General features: G+C 36.5%; 1 protein-coding gene and 1 non-coding gene across 2 annotated transcripts in view; one reads left to right on the top strand and one right to left on the bottom strand.

Annotated features, from left to right (window-relative positions):
- Positions 1–22: 22 nt before the first annotated feature.
- Positions 23–94, top strand: TRNAC-GCA (transfer RNA cysteine (anticodon GCA)). The gene has a single exon. It is a non-coding gene; the product is annotated as a tRNA-Cys (tRNA).
- A 4,828-nt stretch (positions 95–4,922) lies between these two features.
- TSPAN13 (tetraspanin 13) overlaps positions 4,923–11,951 on the bottom strand; it is a 32,629-nt gene continuing 25,600 nt past the window's right edge. Inside the window, exons 5-6 of the mRNA XM_049893276.1 lie at positions 11,736–11,849; positions 4,923–7,711 (exon numbers count right to left, since the gene is read on the bottom strand). Coding sequence (XP_049749233.1) covers positions 7,637–7,711; positions 11,736–11,849 — 189 coding nt within the window. The 3' untranslated portion in view covers positions 4,923–7,636. The remainder of the gene's footprint in view (positions 7,712–11,735; positions 11,850–11,951) is intronic.

Raw genomic sequence — 11,951 nt, 5'->3', positions numbered from 1 at the left:
CCAAGTACCTACTTGGAGATGTGGGGGTATAGCTCAGTGGTAGAGCAGTTGCCTGCAGATCAAGAGGTCCCCAGTTCAAATCCGGGTGCCCCCTTGTATTTTTGGAAACCCTGGTGGCGTAGTGGTTAAGTGCTATGGCTGCTAACCAAAAGGTCAGCAGTTCGAACCGACCAGACGCTCCTTGGAAACTCTATGGGGCAGTTCTACTCTGTCCTATAGGGTCGCTATGAGTCAGGACCAACTCGACAGCAACGGGTTTTGGTTTTTTCATTGGAGATAACCCTTCTCCACCCTGGCCAGGAACTCCAATATACACACTTTAATTAGTAATTCAATTTTAGTCAGATTTTGCCCAACAAAGCACTTAATGCTTTCAGGGAATGCCTCTGGCTAGCAGCCTATTTCAGTAGACTGACCAACAATGGAAAGGTCATGGAAGTACATCTGCACCCAAAAACGCACCCTTAAGAAATCCCAAGAATTAGCCTTATAATATTTGTGGTCTCTCAAGGTTCTACAGTACCAACATGGAATAAATTTAGCTTGAATTGGAAACAGCAAGGTTCTCAATTTTCCCAACTTCTTTGCCAGAATATGACTGGCTGAGAGAAAGGCAGTGATACCATGTTCATGGGATAGAAATCCGGTTACTACTTACATTTGGAAAAGTTGTGAGGGTACGACATAAAGCAGGAGAGTAGCTTTAGCTACTTTTAACTATATATTCTGTCTAACAAAAAATAGACCTGTTGAGTGGTGTCTGGGGTCTTAACAGCTAGTAAGCGGCCACCTAAGATGCATCAATTGGTCCCAACCCACCTGGAGCAAAGGAGAATGAACACCGAAGACACAAGAAAAACATGAGCCCAAGAGACAGAAAGGGACATATAAACCAGAGATTCCAACAGCCTGAGATCAGAACTAGATGGTGCCCGGCTACCATCAATAACTGCCCTGTCAGGGAACAGAGTCCGTGACAGAGCAGGAGAAAAGTGGGGTGAAGAACTTAAATTCTAGTAAAAAGACCAGACTTAATGATCTGAGACTGGAGGGACCCTGGAAGACATGGCTTCTGGACTCTCTGGCAGCCCAAAACTAAAACCATTCCCAAAGCCAACTCTTCAGACAAAGATTAGACTGGACTATAAGATACAAAATGATACTCGTGAGGAGTGTGCTCCTTAGCTCAAGTACGTACATGAGACTAAATAGGCAGCTCCTGTCCTGAGGCAAGACGAGCAGGAAGAAATGGACAGGAGGTGGTTGAAAGGACAAGGGAAATCTGGGGTGGAAAGGAGTATGCTGTCACATTATAAGGAGAACAACTAGAGTCACATAACAATGTGTGTATAAATTTTTGTATGAGAAACTAACTTGAACTGCAAACTTTCACTTAACCAAAAACCCAAACCCGTTGCCATTGAGTCGATTCCAACTCAAAGCGACCCAACAGGAGAGTAGAACTGCCCCATAGAGATTCCAGGGAGCGGTGGATTCTCTGGCCCCTGAATGGTTGTGGTGTCTATACATAAAGCTTTGCATATTGATCTTCTTTTGTTTGTCTTGTTTAACTTCTCTGGATAGATCTTTTCTGAATAGATCCATTGGCATTATTCTTCCAGGGCAAACAATATATCTTACTTTTCTATTTCTCACAGTGACTGTCAAAGAGCTATGCATTAGTAGATGCTGAGCATATACTGTTTACTGGATGACATGCAAATCCTCAGCAAAAGTATCACCAGAGGGAATCAGCTCCCTTCTCATAAGCAGATAACCTACAACTGCTGAAAAAGGTAAAACACTGCACTAAGAAAGCTTTCGGAGGGTTTATGTGAGGAGAAATGAGGCTTCATTTCTATACACAAATATTTTAAATGACAACTAAGTGATTCAAGTGCAGGCAATGCCTGGGTTACAAGTGTCTGATTTTCATGTTATACAAATTTGCCCTCACTTTGAAATGACTGAACGAACCCCTACTCACAACCAACTCTTCATTACAATCACCTTCACCTGCAGCATGTGCAGCCCTTAAATCATGGAAAAGACTTCGAGCCTTTTCAAGAATTTCATGCACCTGTTCTGACTTACTTACAAATTTGACTTAAAGACACACTTAGGAATGAATCTCATTCATAACCCACAGACTGCCTTACAGCAAAATAATGTTTATTTTTTTTTTCACAGGATTGATGGGAAAAGAGTGCTAGTCCTTAAAATGTATTGTGTGACAAAAGGTTATTTCAACAGCACGTATAAATAAATCTTTGCGGAAAGCAAATGTCAAAGCTGCAAGGAAAATGGGTTTCCCCTCAAAAAAGCATTAAAGCAAAACAGAGCAAGAGTCAAAGAAGACATTGATTGTCTCTGACCCAGTCTGCTCTATTTCTGAGAATTTATTCAACAGATAGAGTTCTGTGAAGATTCCAATGGCAACATTTCGATTATAAAAAAGAAAACAAAAAACTGGCAGTCTCCAGATATAATGGTTATGTAACTGCAACAGGTTGTCAACATAGTAGTAGTGACTATGGAGAAACAAAAAAATCTAAGTGGAAACAAATTCATGCTATGATTGCAACTGCAAGGAATGTGGAAATACACAGGTTAGAAATAGAGCTAAATATGCAAACATATAAATGGTTGTTTTAAGAATATTAGCAATGCCTATTTTACAAAATCCCTTGTCATCACACAATCTTTCATTAATTGGTTTTAAATTTCAAGTGAAAATATTCCTTATTAGTTGCCATTGAGTCAATTCCAACTCATGATGACCCCATGTACGCAGAGTAGAAATGCTCCATAGGGTTTTCAAGGCCATGACCTTTTGCAAACAGATTGACAGGCCGGTGTTCCCAGGCACCTCTGGGTAGGTTCGAACCACCAACCTTTTGGCTAGTCATCAAGCACTTAACCATCTGTGCCACCCAGGAACTCCAACCATAAGACTAGAGTGAATTATTTCAAACAGCTGAGTAGAAATATTGGTAACATAAATCATCTATGAATATTAACTGAGATGATGAACACGCCTGATTAAACCATTCTTTAACTGCTTTAGACCTGTAATCTTCTTCAAATGATCATCTATGACCGTCTCCATTTTTTTTTTTCACGCATTCAGTAATTTTCAATAGCTTCTAAGTCCCCCTTATATTCAGCAATCACTGATGAGAACAAGGTTCAGGGGAAGAACAGAAAAAGCTCTAAGGCAAGAGTAGAACTTTCTTCAGTACCTAACCAAGGAGCTAGACTTCAAAGTCCAAATAAATTCAGCCTAACTTATTAAAAGGTCACTTAAGTTGTAACCTTAACTACCTATAAAAAAGCAAGATCCTGAAAGTAAGCAAACACTGGCTTCACCCTCCAAGTGAAGTCAAAGCCCCAGTGACATCACTAAGGTTGGTGTCACCAAGCGCAGTAACTCACGGTGTCACTCCCCTCCCCCATGGACCTCCTCCCATACCAGACCATACAGAATCCTTAATAATGTTTACTAACAATTTTAATCATAGAATAATATGTGATAAATATAGCTACGAATTGCTTAAATGTAATATTTCTTAATATTTCTTAGATCATATAAATACTAACAATATTATTTTGTAAACTCTTTCTACACTGAGTTACATTAGTGACTGAGTGTAAGCCTTTTTTGATTTTTCTGCTTTTCCTTTAATTACTACTTCATTCTCAAAAGTTATTGATATAGGTTCACAAATACTACTTACCACAATACTGTAGGTCAAACACCAGAAAACCTGACACAGTCAGCGACTATAAAAACACTAGCAGCAACAAAAACAAGAGCGCATGCTTGTAGCGCAAGCAGACAAAACCATGTGATTCCAAGCATCACTGTAATGGAGTAAAAACGACAGCTCTGACCAGAGAGTATTAGAAGGTTCAAATAGTAAATCAGAATAAAGCTTTAGCCTTGTAAGTATATTGATACATGCAAGCTGGGCTTAAGAAAAATGTTTTTTGTTGTTTTAACTAAGCACAGGGATATCTGTATTAATAATAATAAATTTCTGCTGAAATTACACAAAAATTTTATAGATGGTCATTTTAGGGTCGCCTCCTCTGAGTGTCACCCAGTGCAGTCTGCACCCCCTGCACTTTAGTGACTCCACTGCAAAGATCATTCTTTGATGTATATTTTAACTCATGGGTGACCCTCTCAAGCCCTCATTTGAAAATGAATTCCAAAGCTGGTTTTCCTCAAGACAGTAGATGAGAAAAGGCCTGGAACACCACACGGTAAGGGAGTCTGACTTTTCCCTTTCTCACTGTCTCAAGAGATATTTCAGCAGCTATAATTGTCTAGTTGTCATCTGACATTCAAGAAGTTCAGCATGAAGAGGTCTGTTTTGTCTGTTCTCTCTCCCACCCTCCCTCCTTCCCTTCCCTCTCTTCCCTTCTCTCTTTTATCATTGGTGGAGTTGAGGTGTTGGGTGAAGGGCAGTGTTGGTTGTTTCCTTGAAAGTTGTTTAGAAACCATTTACCAGCAATGTATATTGTAACTGCATTTGGTATAGAGAAACTGGTATAAAAACCAACTGCTAGTCCCCAAGTATACCAAGTACAGAACAATGTTACACAGATTCCCTCACTTATCCAGAAACCTGGAAACACTGACAGTTAAGTTTATTGTCATCTCTAATAAAAGAAAAAAATTCACATGTGAAATGTTTGTATTTTACAATTACAATGCCTGGTATCTCTTATCTCCTGTGAAATACTATATAAAAATGCAATTCTTTTTTTAGTACCAGCTAAAAAGTGAAATAGGTTCATGTGTTTACTCAGTGTATTTTCAAAAAGATGAATAAACTTAAATAGGGTTAAACAAATACTGAGAATTGAGAAAGGTTTATTGTTAAGGAGACTAAGAACTGAAAGCCACACTTCACTTCTCTGACAGGTTCTATTCAACAGCATATTTCTTAGGTTGAACATGCAGGACCAGTTTTCACACCAAATGCATTGTGGCTTATATAACAGAGTATCAACGATGAATTTAATTCATGTGAGCTCAAATTTTGGAAATTAGAGCCTAGCATTTTTTTTTCTTTGTATCAACACTATAATCTTTAGCTAAAATGTCACCTATAGCATCCACTGATTGAGCAAATGCCCTAAAACATTCTTCTAAATGGAATATGTAAACAGAGAAAGCAATTTTTTTTTCTTTAAGTAGCAAAGTTCCTTTTTAAAAGAAATGCTAGGTTTAGAAGGAGAAAGCACTAGGGTTTTGGATTGCCTTACAGCCATCTGTTGGAATTTGAGGACAGGCCCTGATCTAAAACTCTCCCTCCCCTGATGCCATGTGTCTATAGCAAGTGCCCTGTGTAAACAGGCAGGGAGGACCCTATGTAACCCTGGGATCAGCATGGCCTCCGTAGGCTCACCAGGAGGTCCATTCAAGATTCCGGATAAGCCTGTTTGGAGCCTTTCCAGAGGGTGTTATGACACACTGTGGAATAGAAGCCCTTTGTGTCTCTGCCCCCAGACACAAACAAAGATCACAGGAGACCTCCCAATATGGCCTGAGTAATCTATCCCCTTCAGACCTCCTTGAGAGCATTGAAAACCCAGACAAATTTGACAGGGCTGTCCCTAGGACTTAAAAATGTACTTCTTCGGTGGTCAATCATCAGCTAGTACACACTCTTGTAATCCTACAGTTTAGTTGCCCCAAAGATTCATCTTTCTCAGACTCTGATTTTTAATTTGGTTGACCTAAATAAATAAGGCCATTCCAATCAGAGCATAAGCCAAGGCCATGGGCTGGTTCCCTCTGGAATAAAACCCATTACTCTTACTACTCACTTGCACCAAGAAAAGTGTTATATAAAGACATTTCAGACTCTCGTGAGAATATCAAAATATAACAAAGCACAGCCTGATAAATGCAATTATTGTCACTTAACTAACCGTACATGTAAAATATGTTGAAATGGCAAATGTTCTGCTATATATACTTACCACAATTAAAAAATATATATAACAAACAAGAAAAATACACAATGTCTTAAAGACAGAATTCAAAAATCTGACTTCCTTCATGTGATTCCTCTAATCTCATCTTACAGTACAAGTGGGAACATTTTTAGGGGTACCCTAGAGCTCAATATGACATCACAGGAATTGTCACAATTCAATTTTCTTGGAAGATTAAGCATAACACTTAGCTGGTTTTGTAGAGTCATAGAAATGATGTATGCACAAAATGTTCCAAAATTCTATAGATCAACCACTTACTTTGTCTAAAACCTATCAAGACTATTGCCAATAAATACCGTGTACTGCATACAACGCAAGACAATAAACTAGTAATTTTTGGTGGCAGGAAAGAACTTATATATTTTTCACACATAAATATAAGTGATTTCTCGTTCAAAGAACCTTTCTTGGCATGGTAATGAAATTAAAAATTGGATGATTTCAAGAAAGGATATGTGGATGACTACCAATTGACCTCGGTGCTAGAAGTTCATTTCCATGATCAATTATACATTAAAATAACAATATCCAGCTCTACATCAGTCAACACAAACCCAAAACAGAAAGAAACAAAAATCCATTGCACTTAATTCATTTCTTAACTCTCATTACCACCTTAAGTCAAACATTTGTACATAAACGTTGCCACTCTTTAATTTTTTAACATAATATACAATACTATTTCAAATTATGAGCAATCACATTCAAATATGCTTGGATTTGACAAGTTGCTGTGACAATACTGAGAAATTTCATGAAAAAAGTATTTAACCATTCGTAAGATAATCAAATATCTTTTTGCTACATGGGCGAACATATTAACAATAACATGTTTAAAACAGCAGTCTTTTGGACTTCAAATTACTATAAAAGAACAATCAAGGTTATATATACTTTCTGAATTATGCAAGCTTGTTCCATTTTGAAGGCTGAAGGTAAATGCTACATATTAGAATGCTTCTTGAGGCTACTTCTCCATTGCACTTACCTGGAAAAGCCCCAAAACTAAACCAACACTTTACTAAAGACATAGTTATTTCCAGAATACACTAGAGGAATCATAAAAGACTACTAGAACTAAAGTATCACTTTCATATTAATGATTTCACCACAACACATCTTTCCTTAAAAAGACAAAAAACATTGGGAATTTGGATTTCCCTTATTGAATTTAACATAACAGAATCTCATACTTCCTGGCTTTAATAAACTTCAACTCTTTTTTCCAGTAGGAACTATCTACACAGCACAGTGCTACATAAAATTATTCCAGTGAAATGTGTATTTAGATTCACAATATGACCAACACGATAGTGTCATACAAAGTTTTTCTGCAGGTACAAATGCTAAGAAAGGCCACAGTGGACAGCGCCAGACACTGTGAATACAGTAGGTTACAGGTACCACTGAGGGTCGGAGGAGACCGCAAGTTTCAATTTTTTTTCAACAATGAAAAAAGAAAAACATTTAGTGAAACCTAAGGGTAAAAATATCTAATTCCACTGTCAATAATGTAATTTTTCAGATATTGTTTCCTCAATTAAACGGGCAAATCAGCTTAACTTAAAAGTTACAGAAGGTGAACAAGATCAGAAAATGAATGATTTTCCTTGTTTTGCCATCAAAGGAATGCACTAGGATTAGCACGAGGATCTTTCTGGTTCCTGTATCTGTAGGTCAGCCAAACGCCCAAGATCTGAAATGGAAAAAAAAAAAAAAATGAAGAATAAAGAGAAAGGAGCAATTGTGTTATTTATTCAGTAAGATTTCATTTATCAGTAAGATAATGGCATAACTCTGTAATCTCTGAAGCACTTTGCATTATTTGTTCCAGGGAGAAAGATTTGTTTTTCTCTTTGAAATGTACTAAGTAAACCAAATGAGGGGCCCTAAGGAAAAAAATATGAATAATGTGTTAGGCTAAATTATGACTCCCCCAAAATTTCACTGTCCTAATCCCTGGGACCTACAAATGTTATATAGAAAAAAGGGACTTTACAGACACGATTAAGGAGCTTATGATGGGGAGAGCATCCTGGATTATCTAGGTGGGCCCAATGATATAATCATAAAGGTCCTCCTAAGAGGGAGGAAGGAGGGTCAATGTCAGTGATGGTGTAAGGCACGCAGAGTCCAAGAGAGAAGATGCTATGCTGCTGGCCTTGAAGATGGGGAAAGGTCTGAGGCGAAGAATGCAGGTGGCCTCCAGAAGCTAGAAAAGGCAAGGATGCAGGTTCCTCCTAGAGCTTCTGGAAGGGACAAGGCTTTGCAAGACTATTTAGGCTTCTGATTTCCAGAACTGTAAACAATAAATTTGTGTTGCTTTAAGTCACTAAGTCTATAGTAGCAATAGGAAACTAATACAAATACTGAATAGTCTGAATAGTTAAACTATCATGTGTTTTGAAAATTCAGAAACAAACTGGGGTCATTATAAATTATGTGATAGCAAAGATCTTACAAGAAATTAATTTGCCAACACAGACAATTAAAAAAATGGTATAGTTCCATGCCTCTTGAAAAGGGTATAATCCTATAAAAAAAAAAGAAAAATGACTAGTTGTTATTATAACATTTTCCATACCAGGTTTATGAAAAAAAAGTTAACTGATATAGCCTAAGTTTGAAGATATTGTGTTCTTTCTGTTTCTACTTCAAAGTTGCTTTGTTTTAAATAAATAAATAAATAAATAAATAAATCTAACTTCTTAGAAAAAAGGTACAAAATTTTAATGGAGCAAAATGAATTTCAAATTATATTTCTACTTTAGATCTGTGCTAAGTGTTAATCTGAATTTTGTTCATTTGACTTCTTAGTCACCCATTAGCCCTTTAATTACTTCTAGAGAATTACAGCAAATCCCAAAATTTCTCAATTGACCACAATAATGACGGACAATGTTTATAGCCACAACATATATAGGCTGATGAAACTGTGGTTTGTGAGTTGAACCAAGGACAGATAAGCCTAACTTGAAGGAACAGAAACTCTCTGCTGGAGCCTGTCCGCAGGGAAAGAAAATGAATTTATTTAACAAATGCTTATCTAACACACTATACTACGTGACAGGCTCTGTTCAATATACTTTATAAGTACGAATTCATTCAATCCTACAAGATAGATATTATCAGCATTCCCATTTTACAGATGAGGAAACTGAGGCATGGAGAGGTTAAATAAGTGACTAATAGTTACACAGTTCATGAGTAGCAGAGCCAGGGTTAAAACCTGGAGTCCATGCTCTTAACCACTTTTTCCCATGCTCCCATATATGACAATCCGATGTGTCACTGGCTGGTGTCAAGCTGACCTTTCACTCACTAGTTCAGCCACGATGATTGATACAATAATAAATTACTTATACATCTGCTGTTAAACACATACTTCTCTGAGCCACCTCCTCCCACCCCCAACCCACACCACCTGCCCAAGCATCATGTCCCTGACTCTCCCCTCAGAAACTGCCACACAGGAAGCTTCTAGTTAGGATTTTTAAGGTTGTTAAATATTTTTATTATCATTCCTGTAATACATGCCAATATGTGAATCACAGGGAAGCAAAGCACTTGGGTAAATTAAATACTCATAATCTAGCATCACGTTTTTACCAGTACTGAATTTCTCAAATTCAGTGACAAAAAGGAAAAAGTGTTTTCCTTTTCTCTGTTGCCTAGCCACTAACTCCTCCCTCAGAAACCAAATGCAAAACAGTCAAAATTAGATAATTATTGGATTTTAAGATTTCAAAAATACTCTTGATTTAAGGGATTTTTTTCAAGGGTAACTCTAACTAGACCTGATCAGCAACTCTCTGCTGATTCTAGAAGCTAAGCCTGGTATGTAGCAGGTCATAAGAGTATAGTCCATAACATAGAAATGTGTGTGTAGTATGAAATAATAAATCTATATTAACTTACGTACGGAAAAGACAGAAGGAAATATGCCAAAATAGAAATCATGACTTTTTCTTAGAACATAAACAAATACTTTCAACTTTTTATCTTCATAATTTTCTAAATTTTGAATTTTCTTCAAAGGACAAATTATCATAACATTTTTTTCAGATTATAAATGAATGTTTCTCTGATGATTTCAGTTTATTTTAAGATTACTATAACTAGTTTAAAGCAAATCTTTCCTATTTTATCTGACATAAGGAACCATTGGTAGTTAACCATGTCCCTGCAAACTCTGGTAATTTGTGATTCTGTGAAATACTGAATAAAATAAAAAATTTAAAAGTGAGAGAATAAATATTTGACTACTAAATATTTACTATCCGGAAATATCAGGTTGTGTAAATTATTATTAAAATATCCAGCTAGGTTTCAAAGGGGATTTTTGATACTTAAAGCATAGAGAGCTCTATAAAAGAACACTTTAGAAATCCAAGTTTAATGAATTTATATTTTAAAGAAAGGCAACTTACAAGGTAGGCAGAAAGTGAAGGCAACGTGGTCTGAAAGGAAGAAAATGGGGTTGCTCAAAAGAACAACTAAATTCTCAAAATAAGTTCCAAATGTAAAAAAGAAATCATGTGGCAAAATGCCATGAACTGTTGAATCTGGCTGGTGGGTATACAGGAGTTCCCTTTCCAGTTTCTCTCTTTCCATCTATATTTTTATATTTTAACCCTAAGTTTTGGGGATTTTTTTAAGGAGAAAAAGAAAGCATAGCATTCTTTTCAAGAGTTCTATTGAAATAAAAATCAGTCACAACCCACAAGTCAGACAGCTCTTTTCTAAGAAATGGTGAAATGAAAAAATGTCAGAGTAGGAAGGGATCAGGAAAAGAGAAAAGTAGTTAGAATAAATATGACACATACATTTTAGTTTGGTAAAAACACTGATGAAGGAATTCATCATTTCTTAAAATTATCAAATGTGTTTTTCCTTACAGACATATAAATATTATACACTTATTAATGTAAAACTATATTAATTAGTAAGTATATAAATATATACTATATACATAAGAAATTAACGCTGGTTACCTATAGGCTTTGGAAGTCTGGGAACAGGAGAGTGGGAGACAGAATTGAAAGCAATTGTTCAAAGCATACTTTTTATATGTGTATGTGTACTATATACTAATATATATGTATTCACACATATATATTAAACAACGTGAATGTCCCACTTATTCCAAAATTAAATTAAAAAATTTAATTTAGCATAAAAACCAAAAAGAAAAAAAACTAACCCCACTGCCGTCGAGTCGATTCCGGCTCATAGCAACCCTACAAGACAGAAGAGAGCTGCCCCAGAGTGTCTCCAAGGCTCTAATCTTTATGGAAGCAGACTGCCACGTCTTTCTCCCACGGAGCAGCTGGTGGTTTTGAACCACCAAACTTTCAGTTAGCAGCCAAGCACTTAACCACTGTACCACAGGGCTCCAATTTAGCATAAACTAAACTATAATTTACCATAGAGCTATAAGAGATCCTAAAGATAATCCTAGTCTAATCTCCTCATTTTATTTATTCATTATATTTTACATAAGAGGGAACAGATAAAGCATTTAATCCTCTGTCACAAAGGTAATACTAGATTTAGGAGTAGAACCCAGGTCTTGTGATTCCCAGTCCTGCTACAATGTTAGTTCTCAATGAAAATATCCACTGATGCATTCCAAAAGTTGAATGCCATGATAAAGTGAAACGCCATGCCCCCTGTCGCTATATAAACAGGCAAGCAAATATTGAGTTATTTTCACATACCTCTGTAAAACTAAAGAAGAGACCAATGCCGCCAACAAATCTCAAAACCTCTCCAGCATATTCTTCTATTATCGGAGCACATGGTGAGCACTGGTGACCGCTTTTAACACAGCTCTGTTTCAATTAAAGAAAAATAACTTCTATTTCAATATACATTTACGAAGAACATATAGAATCTACAAAAAAACAATTTAGTGTCTGGGAGTACTATTTCTG

The sequence above is a fragment of the Elephas maximus genome, chromosome 8 (genome assembly GCF_024166365.1).
Source record: "Elephas maximus indicus isolate mEleMax1 chromosome 8, mEleMax1 primary haplotype, whole genome shotgun sequence".
In the NCBI taxonomy this organism is placed as follows: domain Eukaryota; kingdom Metazoa; phylum Chordata; class Mammalia; order Proboscidea; family Elephantidae; genus Elephas; species Elephas maximus.
This window is presented reverse-complemented; position numbering and strand designations above follow the sequence as displayed.